The sequence below is a fragment of the Puma concolor genome, chromosome C1 (assembly GCF_028749965.1).
Source record: "Puma concolor isolate L17-30 chromosome C1, mPumCon1.1.hap2, whole genome shotgun sequence".
NCBI classification, from domain to species: Eukaryota; Metazoa; Chordata; class Mammalia; order Carnivora; family Felidae; genus Puma; species Puma concolor.
The window spans coordinates 184,528,521-184,544,601 of NC_141674.1; the positions used below are offsets into that span (position 1 = coordinate 184,528,521).

The 16,081-nt window shown below is 37.9% G+C and overlaps 1 protein-coding gene across 2 annotated transcripts in view; it reads right to left on the bottom strand.

Annotated features, from left to right (window-relative positions):
• The window catches only part of PGAP1 (post-GPI attachment to proteins inositol deacylase 1), an 85,813-nt gene extending 73,560 nt beyond the window's left edge, over positions 1-12,253 (bottom strand). The window contains exons 1-3 of one of the 2 annotated variants that reach the window (XM_086719200.1): positions 11,980-12,253; positions 5,572-5,725; positions 3,985-4,160 (exon numbers count right to left, since the gene is read on the bottom strand). In XM_086719200.1, coding sequence (XP_086575326.1) covers positions 3,985-4,160; positions 5,572-5,725; positions 11,980-12,126 — 477 coding nt within the window. In that variant the 5' untranslated portion in view covers positions 12,127-12,253. The remainder of the gene's footprint in view (positions 1-3,984; positions 4,161-5,571; positions 5,726-11,979) is intronic. The other variant, XM_086719199.1, reaches the window with a different exon arrangement.
• Positions 12,254-16,081: the final 3,828 nt, after the last annotated feature.

Below are 16,081 nucleotides of genomic sequence, written 5' to 3' on the forward strand. Positions count from 1 at the left end.
ATTAAAAAAATAAAGGTAACAAGTTTCTACAGTTGTTGGATGTAGTATACTATAAATTTCAACAGGTTAAGCTGGTTAATACTGTTCAAATCTTCCATACCTTACTGATTTTGTCTATTTTATGAATTATGGAGATAAGATTGCTGAAATTACCAAATCTAATCATGGATTTACTATTTCTTTCTCTATGTTGTTAGTTTCTGCTTCATGAATGTAGAAACTTTGTTATTAGGTACATACTCACTTGAGATTGTTTTGCCTTCTTGATGAACTCTATCATTGTAAAATGTCCTTTAACTCTAATATCTTTTGTCCTAGAATCTATTTAATTGATATTAAGACAGCCATGCCAGCTTTCCAATGATCTGTGTACGTATATTTTTTCCCATTCTTTTAAAAGTAATCTATCAGGATCTTTCCATTTAAAGTGGCTTTTACTTTCTAGTAGATAGATTAGCATATAATTGGGTTGGTCTTGCCTTTCTTATACAGTCTGACAACATCTTCCTTTTAACTGGAGTGATTAATCCATCTGTAATTAATGTAATTATTGATATAGTTGGGTTTAACTCTATCATTTTGTCATTCATTTCTTGTCTATTTGTCCCAGCTTATTTCTTTCTTCTTTCCTTCTATTTCTTCTCCATTTACTCTTTTTCTTCTCCATTTACTCTTTTGCTATATCTCCCTTTTGTCGCTGGTATTCTAGAAATTACAATATGCAACCATATTGGTCTACTCTGAATTAATATTATACCACTTACTTAATGCAAAGGAGTAATTCTATACATTCCTCTCCCCATCCTTTTCACCATTTATATATTTTTCTTCTAAATAAGTTATAAACCTCATACTATGGGGTTTTTTGCTGTAAACAAATTAACCTTTTTATTTTGAACAAATTAAAGAAATGTTGCAAAAATAGCACAAGAGAGTTCTCCTATGCCTCTCATCGAACTTCATTTATTATTAACATTTACATAGCCATAGGACAATTATCAAAACAAAGAAATTAACGTTGGTGGGGTGCCCGGATGGCTCAGTCAGGTAAGCATCCTACTACTCTTGGTTTCAGCTCAGGTTTTGATGTCACAGTTAATGAGTTCTATCCTCACATCAGGCTCTGCACTGATGGTGTGGAGCCTGCTTGAAATTGTCTCTCTTGTCTCTGACCCTCCCCTGCCATGCATGCTTTCTCTCTCTCTCTCTCTCTCTCACAATAAATAAAACTTAAAAAAAATTTAACATTTTAACTTCAGCTCAACTGTTATTAACTAAACTGTAGACCTAATATAAATTTCATCCATTTTCTCACAAATGTACTTTTTCTATTTCAGGATTTCATCCAACATCCTACCTCGCATTGTTATTTCTCCTTAGTTTCCTCTAACCTGTGACAGTTCTTCAGTGTTCACTTTTTTATGATCGTGATACTTTTAAACAGAACTGATTATTTTGTAGTATGACTCTCAATTTGGGTTTTCCTGACGTTTTCTCATGATTAACGTGAGGTTGACAATGCCACAGAAATTATGCTGCAACCTTCTCAATGCATCACGTCAAGGAGACTTATATCAATATGTCTTATTACACATGTCAAGGAGGTTTCTATCAACATGTGTTATTACTGGTGATGTTAATCTTGGTTAAGATGGTATCTGCCAGGTTTCTCCACTGTAAAGTTATTCTTCCCCTTTGTAGTTAATGAATATTTCAGAAAAGATTCTTTGAGATCATGTAAATATCCTTTTTCTCCTCAAACTTTCACCCATTAATTAGCATTCATCTTGTCTACAGCAAGTATTACTGTACTGTTCACCTAATGCTAATCTTTTATTTCCCTTTGTCTACTAATGACAAACTGCCAGTTTTTATAACTCTGAACATATCTTTATTTTGCCCTCACTTTTGAATGATATTTTTGCTGGGTATGCAATTTTAGGTTGAAGAGTACCCTTCCTAAACTCATCTCCAAGATCTTTAAGATGTTATCCTGTTGTTTTTTGGCTTTCACTATTTCTTATGTAAAAGCACTGGTAATTTTTACTCTGTATGTTTACTTTGTATGTTAGGTAAAGGATCTTTTTCTTTTGGCTGCTTTTAAGATTTTTCTCTTTACTTTAGTTTTCAACAATTTGACTATGATACATATAAGTGTGATTTTGTATTTCTCCTGCTTAACACTTACTGATCTTCTTGGACCTGTGGGTTGAAAATTTTTAATCAAAATTGACCAACTGGGAACCATTACTTCTTTAAATATTTTTTCCTTTCCAATTTCTTTCTCTTCTAGAGTTCCAATTATATCAATCTTAGATTACTGAGTATTGCCCCACAGGTTCCTGAGGCCCTTTCTTTTTCATTCTTTTGTCCGGTGTTTCATTTTGGGATAGTTTCTATTGTCGTACCTTCAAATTCAATGATCTCTTATTCTGTAGTATTCAATCGGCTTAAAGCCTATGTACTGAATTTTTCATTTCTGGTATGTATTGCTTCAGTTCTATATTTTCCTTTTTGTTCTTCTTTTTTAATAGTTTCCATGTCTTTGCTGAGACTCCTCATCTGTTCTCTTGTTATACATACTTACCTTACCTTACTTAACCCCTTACCCTTGAGTATTTTTGAGGCTTCTATTTAAGCATTAAGGTGGATCCTAGAATAGCTCTTACTTTAGACTTAGAATATAGAATAGTCTTATGCCTAAATAGTATCCTTTCTGGGATCTCAACAATGCCCAGAGTGTTCAAATAGGTCTTCCTGCTCCAGCTGATCAGAACTCCTATTTCCTAGTACCATGTGACCTCTGGAATCTCAATTCAGGTCATAATTCCTCCAGTAGCTTTTTTTTTTTTTTTTTGCCAGGAGTTTCATTGTGGCATACTATGGGAGGCAGTGGCTCCACCTCAGTAGGCAGTGGTATTTTATCCCTGACATTGTTTAGAAGTGTTGGCACAGAATGATTTTTAGACTGTTTTACCACTCTTTCAAATTTCTCTAAAGATACATATTGCTCCTTATTCCTTGAACTTGAGGTAGATACATCCCATCACTTCCTCCTCGGTATGCCATTGCCCTGTAGCTTCTTGCCCTGTGCATATTCAGCACTGCATTCAAAGTTGAAAAATGCAAATTTCTAGAGCTTCTATTTCTGCCTGACTCTCTTCTTTCTAATACCATGCCCACAGATTTAACCACTCCAGTAGCCCCAAATTCCAATCTCTGCCTTCTTCAGTTCAATTATATAAATGTGTTCTGCTTGATCTTTACCCACTTGTCCCATGGTCTGGGAAATGCTTTCAGGCAGAAAATCAGGGCAATCATGAAGCTCACCTCACATGTTTTCCTTCTTTCAGGGATCAAGGTCCTTGGCCAACACTTAAAAACATGTATTTCAATATTTTGGCTAGCTTTATAGTTGCTTACATATGGAAGTGGTCTACCCTAGTACAAGTTATTCATAACTAGAAGCAGAAATCCATACTAATGATCTTTAGGAAACTCAATGCACTTCTGATTTATAAAGTTAAAAAAATTTTTTTCCCTTAAATTCACAAGAGACATTTCTTATAAATTCAATTTATTTTTTTTCGCTTATTTTTTTTTTTAAGTTTATTTATTTATTTTGAGAGAGACAGAGAGCCCAAGCGGGGAAGGGACAGAGAGAGAGGGGGACAGAGGATCCAAAGCTGGCTCTGTGCTAACAGCAGAGAACCTGATGTGGGGCTCGAACTCAAAGACCATGAGATCATGACCTGAGCCAAAGTTGGACGCTCAACTGACTGAGCCACCCAGGCGCCCCTTATAAATCCAATTCAAATTTCAAAACTACGGAGTTCAAAATAAGACTCCCATCAAAACAAAAAACAAACCTTTGTGTCATCTGTAACTTCCATATAAACAAATACATGATTTAAAATATGCTGAATGTCTTAAAAAAAAGATGTTAATAGGTGATCACTACTGATTTGCATGCTTATCTCCTACCTTATAGAGTTTGAGAATTGTTTTAATGCATTCATGTACAAACTTGGTCTGTTTCTGAAGACTTCCACCATACAGTGCCACCAGTTCTTCATTGAAATTCACACTAAAGAAGTCAAAGTGGTATTTGAAGTCAATGTCTTCTGCTTTTCTAAGTGCAATAGAGCCAACAGAACGGACTGCAGAGGAAAATACAATGCGCACATTAAACAAAATTTTTAACGTTTTATTTATTTCTGAGAGAGACAGCACGAGTGGGGGAAGGACAGAGAGAGAGGGAGACACAGAATCTGAAGCAGGCTCCAGGCTCTGAGTTGTCACCACAGAGCCCAACGTGAAGCTTGAACCAATGAACCATGAGATCATGACCTGAGCCAAAGTCGGACACTTAGCTGACTGAGCCACCCAGGTGCCCCAAACAAAATTTTCAAAAGTTGCTTCAAAGTCTCTTAACAAATAACTTTATCCCACACTCCCAAGTATAAACAACCTACTTCAGGGTGACATCCTCCAACAGTATCAATTCAGAAGAACAAACCATTGTTTGTGCCCTGTATGTCTTGTGCCCTAAATGTTTTTTAAATTTAAGTTAAATAGAAAGTAAACAGGTCATTCATTCTTTACCTGCTTCCACTTCAGTAGGGACAACAGCTAAAAGGGAGGGGAAGAATTCTTTGAAGAGTAAGAAATGTTAGTCATCTGTATGAGTCATGCTTGAGGATTTTAAGAATGAGAAAATCCTTACAAGAAATAATATGCTCCTCACTTGGTTCAGATACCTATGCTTGATTTGTCTTTTTCTTACACATGACATCCAATCCATCAGTAAATCTTATCATACTCTACTTTCCAAACATATCCCCCAATCAACAATTCTCATCATTTTCACTACTGTCTTCCTAATGTAAACACCATCATCTCTTGCCTTAACTACTCTAATAGTTTCCTCATTGGTCTACCTGCTTCCATCACTGTTTCAGGTTTTGTTCTGTTAACTCCACAGAATTTGTGAACTGATTGCCTTAACTGGCATTAAAAATTGCAGTGTATGGTTTAGCAAACAAAATACCTATGTGCCATTCCATTTTTTTAACATACGTAATTCACATACTATTCAACTCATTATGTAAAGTGTACAATTCAATGACTTTTAGTATATTCATCGAGTTCTAAAATCATTTCTCTAATCTAACGTTAGACAATTTTAATTACCCCAAAAAGAAAACCCTGTACTCATTAGTAGTCACTTCTCATTCCTCTTCTCCTTCCAATTTCTGGAAACTACTAATTTACTTTCTGTCCCATGGACTTGCTTATTCTGGACATTTCTATAAATGGGATCACATACGTGTTTTTTTATGACTGGCTTCTTTCACTTATGTTTTTAAGATTTATCCACATTGTACCATGTAATTCATGTTATCAGTTAATTCATTCCTTTTTTATTATATAAGCTTTAGGTGTACAGTTTTATAATTCAACATCTGTATATACTACAAAGTGATCATCACCACAAACTTATTTACTATCCATCAACATACAGCTGGCTCCCTTCACTCATTTGACTCACTCCCAAACCCCAAGACTTACCTTGCTTATAACTTCCAGCATTACCAGGAAGAAAGAGGACTGGAATACCCGTCAAAGGGAGAATTTTGTGCTCTTCAGCATAGGATCCTTCTCCATAAAGATATAATTCATATGCAGGATAGCGTTTTGCCAGTTTCTTTGGAAGTTCTATTTTCTACAGCAAAAAGAAAAAAAAAAGCAATTTCACTTTAATTAGTTGTATTAATACAATTCAGCCTACTGTGTCCATTTCTGTATTACACACATTTGAAACAGCATAGCATAAAAATACTACTAATGATAAAACTGCACTTAATGTTCCAAACAAATTTTACTTTTAGCTTATTCATACGTAGAATGCAGAATTAGTCTTGAATTATGTGAGTTTTGAACAATGCAGTTTTCAAGAACGCATAAAATGGAACCACCTGAAATTCTAATGAATGCAAATTACTCAAAGTAGCCACTGACTAAAGAAAAACACTGAGGTATGTCAGCAAGTTACATGTTAATATAATTGGAAATGCTCTTAATATAGTATCAGTATCAATTATACTTAGAAATAATAAAGGCTTTCCATTATCAAATCAATTCTTTTTTGCTATTTTAAACTATTTTGCAATGTCTCTCCTTTTTTTCAGGCCCAACTATATACTCCAGCTGTTATACCATTCAAAACAAAGTAAGCTTGTTTTGTAATACAGCTTTCTGACCTCTCAACTTAATATGCTTTGATCTGCAATGTGCTTAACACATTAATCTGAACCTTACAGCCATGTCTTGGTCAAGACATGTACACTTTTCTCACCATAAACATGCCAATGAATTAGCATCTGTTTCAGTTTTCATGGACCAGGTGTATGGTTTGTCAGCAAGCCTTAAACTACTCTGCAATTCATACTTTGTATAACAAATGAGCCAGTAATTCACGCAATTTTTTTTTCCAACAAAACAGAAGTTAGGTCTTAATGTCATCCCCAAAACATAAGCATCTATGAATGTGACGGTAAAGTATAAGCTCTCCTTCTCTTCTTCTGCCCCTTTTTTGAGTACAGAACCATTAAAAATGAAATCAGTTACATTGAATAGATTTTAAGTAGACATCAATAGATTTAATGATCTAGCAGTGCTGCACATGTGCTTGATAAAAATTTTAACTACTGAATGAATTTTAAAGCCTATAAATGGTAATGACACTGAAAAACCTCACTGTTCTAAGAAGCAGAATTCTGATTATTCATGCACATTCAAGATTCTTTTAAAAATATTACCATAAACAATCTGTGTTAATAACACCTGAAAACATCTTTAGAGACTGTGCACTTATTGCTTAAAATATTAGCAATTTTATCTCCTCCAATACCCAAAATGCAGAAATACTAATCCCGCAATTCACTTTATATATATATATATATATATATATGGGCTTCAACTCAAATTAGCCCCAATACTGACTATGCACAATGTATAATAAACTAAAATGATGCAATATTTTGATTAAGTATACATTAAGCAAAAAGGAAACATGAGAGAACAAGAAAATGTTAATCTAAACTTCTCCCAATTTAGTACATCTTTTGATATGACAGTACATGAATATTAGATCATTCTTTTTATTTTTATTTTTTTTTTTTTTAATTTTTTTTTTTAACATTTATTTATTTTTGAGACAGAGAGAGACAGAGCATGAACAGGGGAGGGTCAGAGAGAGAGACACACACAGAATCTGAAGCAGGCTCCAGACTCTGAGCTGTCAGCACAGAGCCCGACGCAGGGCTCGAACTCACGGACCGCGAGATCATGACCTGAGCCGAAGTCGGATGCTTAACCGACCGAGCCACCCAGGCGCCCCTAGATCATTCTTTTTAGTACATTAAGTTTTGAACTAGCTGAAACTTAGAAGAATAGGAAACTATCAATATATTGAAAAAGAAATATTTAATTCTCTAGAGATAGAAAAACAAGTTCAAGTTGGGAGTGGCAGGAAGAGAAAGAAAGGGTTCTGACCAGATTAAAGACAGAAAATTATAGGCCTATGAAAAGGATGCTGATGAAGAAAAAGATGAGGGTCAAGGGATTTAAAAGAAAACTTTTATAGTAACAAGAGTCCCATATATTTTAAGTTATTTTGCATATATTATTTTAAATGAGCACACCTTCCCAAAAACAGACCTTCAATCAAAATAAATTACACTTATACTTAAATAACATGTCCACAATCCTGCCCCTGCTGTCCATCCCTCCTTGACTCTGCCTTAGTACAGGTCCTTCTAATCTCTAAACCCCAAACTCTTTCAAAAGACAAAAATTCTAATAAGTTCCCAAGTACTAGAAAAATACCAATTCAAGAAACAAATGTCTTTTTTTATGACACATATCTTTTACTTGTAAATCAAAACTGGAAAATTCAAATTTGAGCTCCATAATTAAGAAAAAAAGGAGAAAAAAGAGATTTGATCAAAATGCAGTTTAAAAGATCTTACAAAGAGCTCTTGGCTCTTTGTTCATCCCACCCCTAAAAACTCCAGCTTAATAAAAACACCTAGGGACAACTGAATCTTTTAGACTGGTTGGTCTTTCTCCCTGTCATAACCTCCCTGCTACAATCCAGAGTCCATAGTGGTGTCAAGAAATACCTTGTTAAAACATACAACTTCTGTGTTTCCTGACTGCATTTATAAAGGCTTAAGACAGTGGTCCTCTAATATTTGGCTCTAATTATTCTTACCTTTCTTAAACTTACACATGCCATGTTTTAAAATTTATTTTTAATATGCTTCAAAATTCAAGATTCAATAGAATGTACATTGAAAAGGCTCTCTTCCACCACTAGTCCTTTAGCCACCTAGTAGTTTGCACCCAGAAGGCAATCAGTGTTAGCAGTTTATATATATACATACTGCTTATACAATGTGTACTGGTGCCTTCCCACCTTCACAAATGCTATTCTTTATTCCTGCAATTTTCTTTAAAGAAAATTTTTTTTAACATTTATTCATTTTTTGAGAGACAGAGTACAAGCAGAGGAAGGACAGAGAGAGAGAGAGAGACACAGAATACAAGAGCCCAACATGGGGCTCAAACTCACGAACAGTGAAATCATGACCTGAGCCAAAGTTGGATGCTTAACCGACTGAGCTACCCAGGCACCCCTATTCCTGCAATGTGAAATATATATATATATATATATATATATATATATATATATATGTATACACACACACACATATATATATACACACACACATATATATATATACACACACACACATATACATATATATCCTCTAATTCACTACAACTTGGCTACAGCCTTTGACTACTGAAGATGAACTTGGACACTGTCTTCTGTGAAGAACCTCATATGCGCTCTTACAGTGAAACTATAACATTTAGCACATTTTAACTATCCATTACATTCCTGTCTCCCCCACTGTACTATAAAGACATAAAGGCAAAGTCTGATTCATCTCTAATTCCTTCTTACCCATACCTTGTATCTAGAATATACTAGACACAGAGTAGTTATTCAATAAATTATTTGCCAAACGAACATCACACTTAATAACAAAATGCTATCATTTGTATTTTCCAATATCAACATTTTCTTCAGATAGCAACTGCTAGGTCACTTATCTGAAGACGGTCAAATAAATTACTATATGGGAGAAAAACAACACAGATGTTTCTTCTTGAATTCTACAATTTGCCTAAAACTGTTTGCTACCAAATAAAAGCTGTGCCTTGCTATCATAATAAAGCAAGAAGCTTTAAGGGATAATGTGTATTTTGCCTGGTAGGTCTGTGAGATGTCCAGTTAACTCTGAGTAAGTGAATCTACGAAAACCAAAGGTAGAAAATGAATACTCAATTTTAAATTCAAAACTTCATTCTTACAAATAGGTTCAAATTCCTGTCCCACCTTTTATTTTTTAAATGAAGAATAAAATAGAGTGTGTTTCAACTATCATTTTTTCTAAAATTCAGCTAACAAATATGCAAACTAACAGTAAAAAAGAAGAAAAGTGTCAAGAAGCTGAAAAGCCAACGAATATATCAACTTATATGCAGGTATCAACCTGTGAACAATTAGAAAGCTTACTACGAGATATAACTAGAAGTAAACAATACATATGATGGACGTATTTAGAATACTTTTATTCATTAAAAACCACTGGTTCTTAATAGAACGATCTCAGTTATCCAGAAATCTCACTATATTCAAGATGACTCAATTCTATAGACAGGCTTTAACTATATTTCTAAAATAACATGACCTGGTGTACACAATGTAAGATACAAGAATCGAATATAATACTGTAGTGAATTAACACAGCCTCTTTTTACATCATAAAAATAAATATCTACTGAAAATGTGAATCAGAAACTCCTGCCACTGTAATTATTACTGTACTGACAAATAATATTAACAGTAACGGAATAGTAAAACCACAAAAAAGTAATTTGAATCAAAATAGCTAAATAGACTACTCAACAACAAAAAAACCCAAACAGCTCTTTTGCATTAGCTAATTTGCTGTCTTTCCAGTTAATTTTATGAGGCAAGAAATGCATCTGTGAGGTCCATATGCTTTGTTCCCAACACTAAGCAATTTCCACTACTGCAGATATTAAAGTAGCTTCAATAATTGTGGGCAATCTCAAAATAAATGGGAATTAGTTCTGTATTGTTACAGATAATTTTGTTTTAATCAAACTCTTCAATGAAGTAGAAAACTAAAGTGACTATTGAGTTTCTCAATTATTACACCATAGAAAAATGAAAGATTATAAGGGCTCTATTTTCGGTTTAAAAAAAACCTTAAAAGCCCACGTATTTAACTATGTATAGACTCTGATAAACATAAACCGGCATATGTGCTTAGAAACTGAGACAACAGTAACACATTAATATCTTCTCCTTCAATAGCATCTGATATCAAGTTCTTCCACTCCTTTATAAGCACTGATGCAAAACCAAGATAAGGATCTCAAAGCAAATGAAATCTAAATTAGAATTTTGCCCACGGGAAAAGATGTTCTTCAACAATTTAAACCTTAGGTATTTTTACGATCTAAATAATAGCAGCATTAATCAAATAATATGCTAATCCACAATGCCCTGGGCAGAGGCAATCACGATCTGCATTCTACACCTTAAAAAAAAAAAAAATCTGCTATGGTTTTAAAAATATACGAAGAATGCGTTTTATCAGTAATGTATTATAGTACACATACTTTCTATGATGGGTTACCATTATAACATGTATTCCATAATTAGGAGATGCGTTTAGCAATAAAACAATCATTCGAGAGAAATTTTTTTGGACAGTTGTGTAATTTGTCACCACAGCTGGTCATGAATGAAATTCCAAATTCTCCTAAGCTGAACTGATGAAGCAGTTGTGATAGAAAAATCTCAAAATGGAACGGAAGAGGTGGGGGACGGCGCGCGCGCTCTCGAGACAGAAGGGCCGGGTCTCTCCTAAATTGCAAACACAGCGAGAAAACAAAAACAACACTATGAAATAGATTTTGTATACAACTGGTAAGAGGCGACAAGCATAAACACAGGCTTGCATGCACACGCACGGGCCGGTAACCTACAAAACCGGAGGTTCCGCAAAACTTTACAGCACGGAACCTCAACAGTTTTCCATTTAATTCCTCCCCAGGTTAGCCTTTCACACAGAGGTAAGACCCTGGAGTCCCAAAGGCAGTCTTGGGATCTAGCCAACACAAACTCTGCGGAAGCTCAGTCCCTTTCCAGAAAAGCGAAAGCTGACGTGCAAATCACTGCGCGGGATGGTTAAGAATTAGGTGCGTGGAAAGCCAAGGAGGGTCCAGGGGCACCTGTTAAGGCAGGAACGCAGGGAAAATGGGGTTTAGGTTTAGGGAGAGGCGCTGAGTTTGCGTCTCTGGGAATGAGGCGGGGTGGGCCCGGGCAGTCAAAACAACCAGTGCCTGGGATTTGGGACCGGGAAGGGGGCGGGAGACAGGGGAGCAACTATGGGGGGCGGGGAGGATGCTCAAGGAACCGTCTACCTCACACCCCACTTTAAGGGAGGACACAAAGGCGGGGTGCCCGGCTGGCTCGTGGGAGGAGCACAGACTCTTGATGTTGGGGTTATAAGTTCCAGACCCATATCGTGCGTAGACATCCCCCAAAAGTAAAAATCTTAAAAAAAAAAAAAAAAAAAAAAAAGAAAGAAACAGAAAAAGAAAAAGAAAAAAAGAGGACACAAAGGGTAGGTGAGGTGAGCAGGGAGGGCGGGTGGTCGGCAGAGTCTTCTGGGAGGAGAAAAAAAACCAAAAACAGACGAGGTTGGCATACGGGTGCCAGAGAGGCGCGGGGAGCCAAAGCAGGAGAAACCCACAGGAGGGGCCCGAGTCTCAGAGCGCCCAGGTGAGGAGAGAGCCGAACCTCACCTGATACTCCGGGTACTCAAACATATAGCTCATACTGCACTTGTTCTCCTCGAAGCCGAAGAAGACGTCCCACAGCCCCAGGGTCGCCATGAAGACCATAAGGGCATAAAACGCCAGGTTCCAGAGATTGACTGAATGAAGAAACATGGTGCCGCCGCCGGCGCGCGGCCCCAAACCCGGACCAAGAGACGCGAAGAACGCCTAGCAGCCAGCGCCTGAGCGAAGCCCGGACAGCGAGCGCCTGCGCGGACGCCCAGCCTGCCCGCGCGCCCGCCCCACAGTGCGCCTGCGCGAAGTCGGCCTGCTGAGTCTCCCGCCGGGCTGCTTCTGGTAGAGAGAGGAGGCGGCGTTTGCGGCGCGAGCGTGAATCCAAGGGGAAAAAAGAAGGGATGAAAGCGGGGTGGGCAGGGCGAGAGACCGAAGGGAAAAAAGGGAGGGAACAATGAGAGGGAAAAGGAGGAAGGGGGCGCGAAAGGCTATGAGAGGCTGGCTGAGGGAATGAAGTGGAGGGCGCGGGAACCTAGGAGGCGAGGAGGGGGAAGGGCTGGCGGGGGGAGGGGGGTGGGGGGGGCGTGGGTGTGTGGTGAGTTAACTTGGAGAGGGAGAGACGCTTACTGGTAGGGAGCTGACCCCGCGGGGGGAAGGGGGCCGTCAGCTGTCACGTCGCAAACCTCGCTAGCCCTGCGCAGTTTAAAAGCCACATTCGCTTTTGAAATGCCTCAGGCCTCCGCAATTTCGGTTCTCCCAGTGGTGGTGGGGCACGTTCACAGCTTTCAGGACCAGTTAGCTTGAGAAGGGAACAAATGGTTTTTCCCGCTCTTTGACCAGAGACCTTGGCCCAGTGGGGAACAGCACTTAAAAGCACCAGCACATAAATAACAGCCAGCAGGTCGACAAGATTCAGTTCTTGGTGTAAGATGAAAGCCTGAATCACAAAAAGCATTGCGAGTCTTTAGGAAACGGTATTAAAATTTCCATGAACACTTCCAACAGTTGTCAGCGTGACCAGTTGGACGCTGTCTTGCCTTGCTCCCCAGGATCTTCACCTCTTCGGAATTCGGTTCCAAATTAATGTGAAGAGACAATTTCGCTCGAGCTTCCACTCAGACTCTCAAGTGACTTCAAATTTAGAAGAATTTCAGTTTGGTTTTGCACAAAGAAGGGGGTGAAAAGCAGTTCAAAAACCATTCGTAATCATGAATAGTGACTTCATTACGCTGGAATGTTATGCGAAGACACAGTATCACTCTTTCAAGTTGACCGAAGAACAGATGCGTGTGTGTGTGTGTGTGTGTGTGGCTAATTGCAAATTTTTCCCTAGAATTAATTTTGACAATTTCATTTCACTTCATTTCAGTTTTGTGGGATGGAATTAGCGAGGAGTTAGTGTACAGGATGACAAATCATTTGGAAAACGATTTAAGTTATACATAAAATAGGTAATAAGTACAAAATACAATATAAATAATAAATACAAAATAGGTAATAAAGTCTGGGAGCTCAAGAGCATCACAGAATGTCTGCCCCTTGTTTCTTCTAGCATATCATGAGCAGCACATACAAACCGAGGGTGAATCTACACTCTCTTTCTACCCCAGTGCCTCTTAAATTTAATGTGGTATGAATCACTTGGAGATTCTGTTAAGCAGATTCTGCCTCAGTATTTCTGGAGTGGGGCTTAAGATTCTGCATTTCTTTCCTTTTTTTTTAATGTTCATTTTTGAAAGCAAGAGTGAGTGGGGGAAGGGGCAGAGACAGGGAGACAGAGGACCCTGTGCTGACAGCGCAGAACCCGATGCGGGGCTCAAACTCACTGACTGTGAGATGACGACCTGAGCTGAAGTCAGACACTTAACCAACTGAGCCCCCCCAGGTGCCCCAAGATTCTGCATTTCTAACAAGCTCCTTGGTGATGCCAGTAACGCTGGTCAGTGGACTATAATGCTACATGGAGAAAACCCTGAACTTGAAGATGACACAGCATACTCTTCTGGTGGCCTTCACGGCTTGTGGCAACCTGATGCCTCAGAAAGGAGTCGTCGGATAGAGAGTTAATGGACTTTTTACGTTTGTAATCTTTCTGTTTCAACTCTTTTACTTTCTTTTTTCCTATCCATTATTATCCCCCTCCTGGCCTCACCTCCTTTCATATCTAACCTAACCCCAGTGAGCCTCAATTAACCACCCTCTGCCAGTGCTGTCAACTTCCTGAACTCTGTCTCGCCATCCTAGGCTGCTTACAGACTTCCAGCCATGGGTCATTACAGTCTGTGTCTGAGCTCTGACACTAGTATATCTGAGCACTATAGGAGAAAGTGACACAATCATTTGCATTACTATTCTGAAATACTTTTATGTTTCTGGTCACTTCCTCTCCTGTTCATCAAACCACCACTTTTTAAGCTCCCTTCACCATCTCTTCTTCCTTCTCTTTTAGAAATTATTACTACACAGTTTTATCTTCGTATTTCTAAAGATCATTTTATTTTCGGGGCGCCTGGGTGGCTCAGTCGGTTAAGCATCCGACTTCGGCTCAGGTCATGATCTCGCGGTCCGTGAGTTCGAGCCCCGCGTCAGGCTCTGTGCTGATGGCTCAGAGCCTGGAGCCTGTTTCAGATTCTGTGTCTCCCTCTCTCTCTGCCCCTCTCCTGTTCATGCTCTGTCTCTCTCTGTCTCAAAAATAAATAAATGTTAAAAAAAAATAAAAATAAATTTAAAAAAAGATCATTTTGATTTTCAGATAAACATTTATTTTTCACTCTCAAGTTCATCATCTCCATCCAGTTCAGTTAATATATCTAAAATGCTTGGAACAATACCTGGCATGAAGTAAGCATTATTATGGTACTTTGCTGTTCCTCAGAGGACATCAAAAGCAAATCCCTTTAGTTGTGTTTTAGTTCCATCCCCTCCTCCTTTCTCTTTGGGAAATTAGTTCTATCAAGTTAAAGTCTCTGTCAATCACTTGCCGTCTATCTTCCTTCCCCCAAAGCATATTAATATGCTTAAATCTTATTCATTTCAAAAGAGAATAATCCTCCCTGCAATTATCACCTGTAGCTCTTGCCTTCTTATTTCAGTCAAGGTTCCTAAAGGTGTGCCAATACTTATCTCCAATTCCTCACCTCCCATCCGTGCCTCAACACACCATAATTTTTGTCTCCCCCACTATCACTCCAAGGAACCTGTTCTGGCAAAGGTACCCACTGACCAAATTACCAAATCCAAATGACACTTTTCAGTCAAACTTGATCTTTCTGCCACTTCCTTAAAACATTGTCCTCTGTTGTCTTAATACCATTTTCCACTGGGTTTTCTCCTACTCCTTTGGCCTCTCAGTCTTTATCCCATGTGATCTAGTTCACCCAATTCATGGTCTTAAATGTTTATTATTTATCCTATATGCTGAGAAGTTGTCCTATTTCAATGACTATTTTTTTGTCTAAAATTTCTCTTTTTTTATTCAAATTCATCTGTCCTTGGTCTCTCATAAGATTCTACTCTTACCTTATGGAGTTCATTGGTATTTTAAAAATCTCTTTGGGGCCCTTGTGTGGCTCAGTCGGTTAAGTGCCCCACTCTTGATTTCAGCTCAGGTCATGATCTCACAGTTTGTGGGTTCAAGCCCCACATCGGGCTCCGTACTGATGGTGTGGAGCCTGCTTGGGATTCTGTCTTCTCTCTCTGCCTCTCCCCTGCTTGCTCTCTATCTCTTTCTCTCAAAATAAATAAAAAACAACCATTAAATTTTTTTTTAAATCTCTTTAAAAATATTTTAAACACTTTCATTCTAAACTAAAGATCATTTATGTGTTATCTAGAATTCTTCATTGTTATTTCTCCCATACGTATCTCTCATGATGCTATCCATGCTATCTCTCATGATGTCAGATTTCCTCAACTGCTTTGTAATTTTGGTTTGTAAACTCATCTTCAGGATGAATTACATACTTCAGGGTGCTGCACCTCTCCTAGGTTGTAGAGATTTTCTTTGGCTGGGCCCACTTATATTAATTTCTTGGCTTTTTTTTTTTTTTTTTTTTTTTTTAGTTTCTGCATAATGAAAGCAGTATGAATAATTGGGATCACCTCCACAAATTAT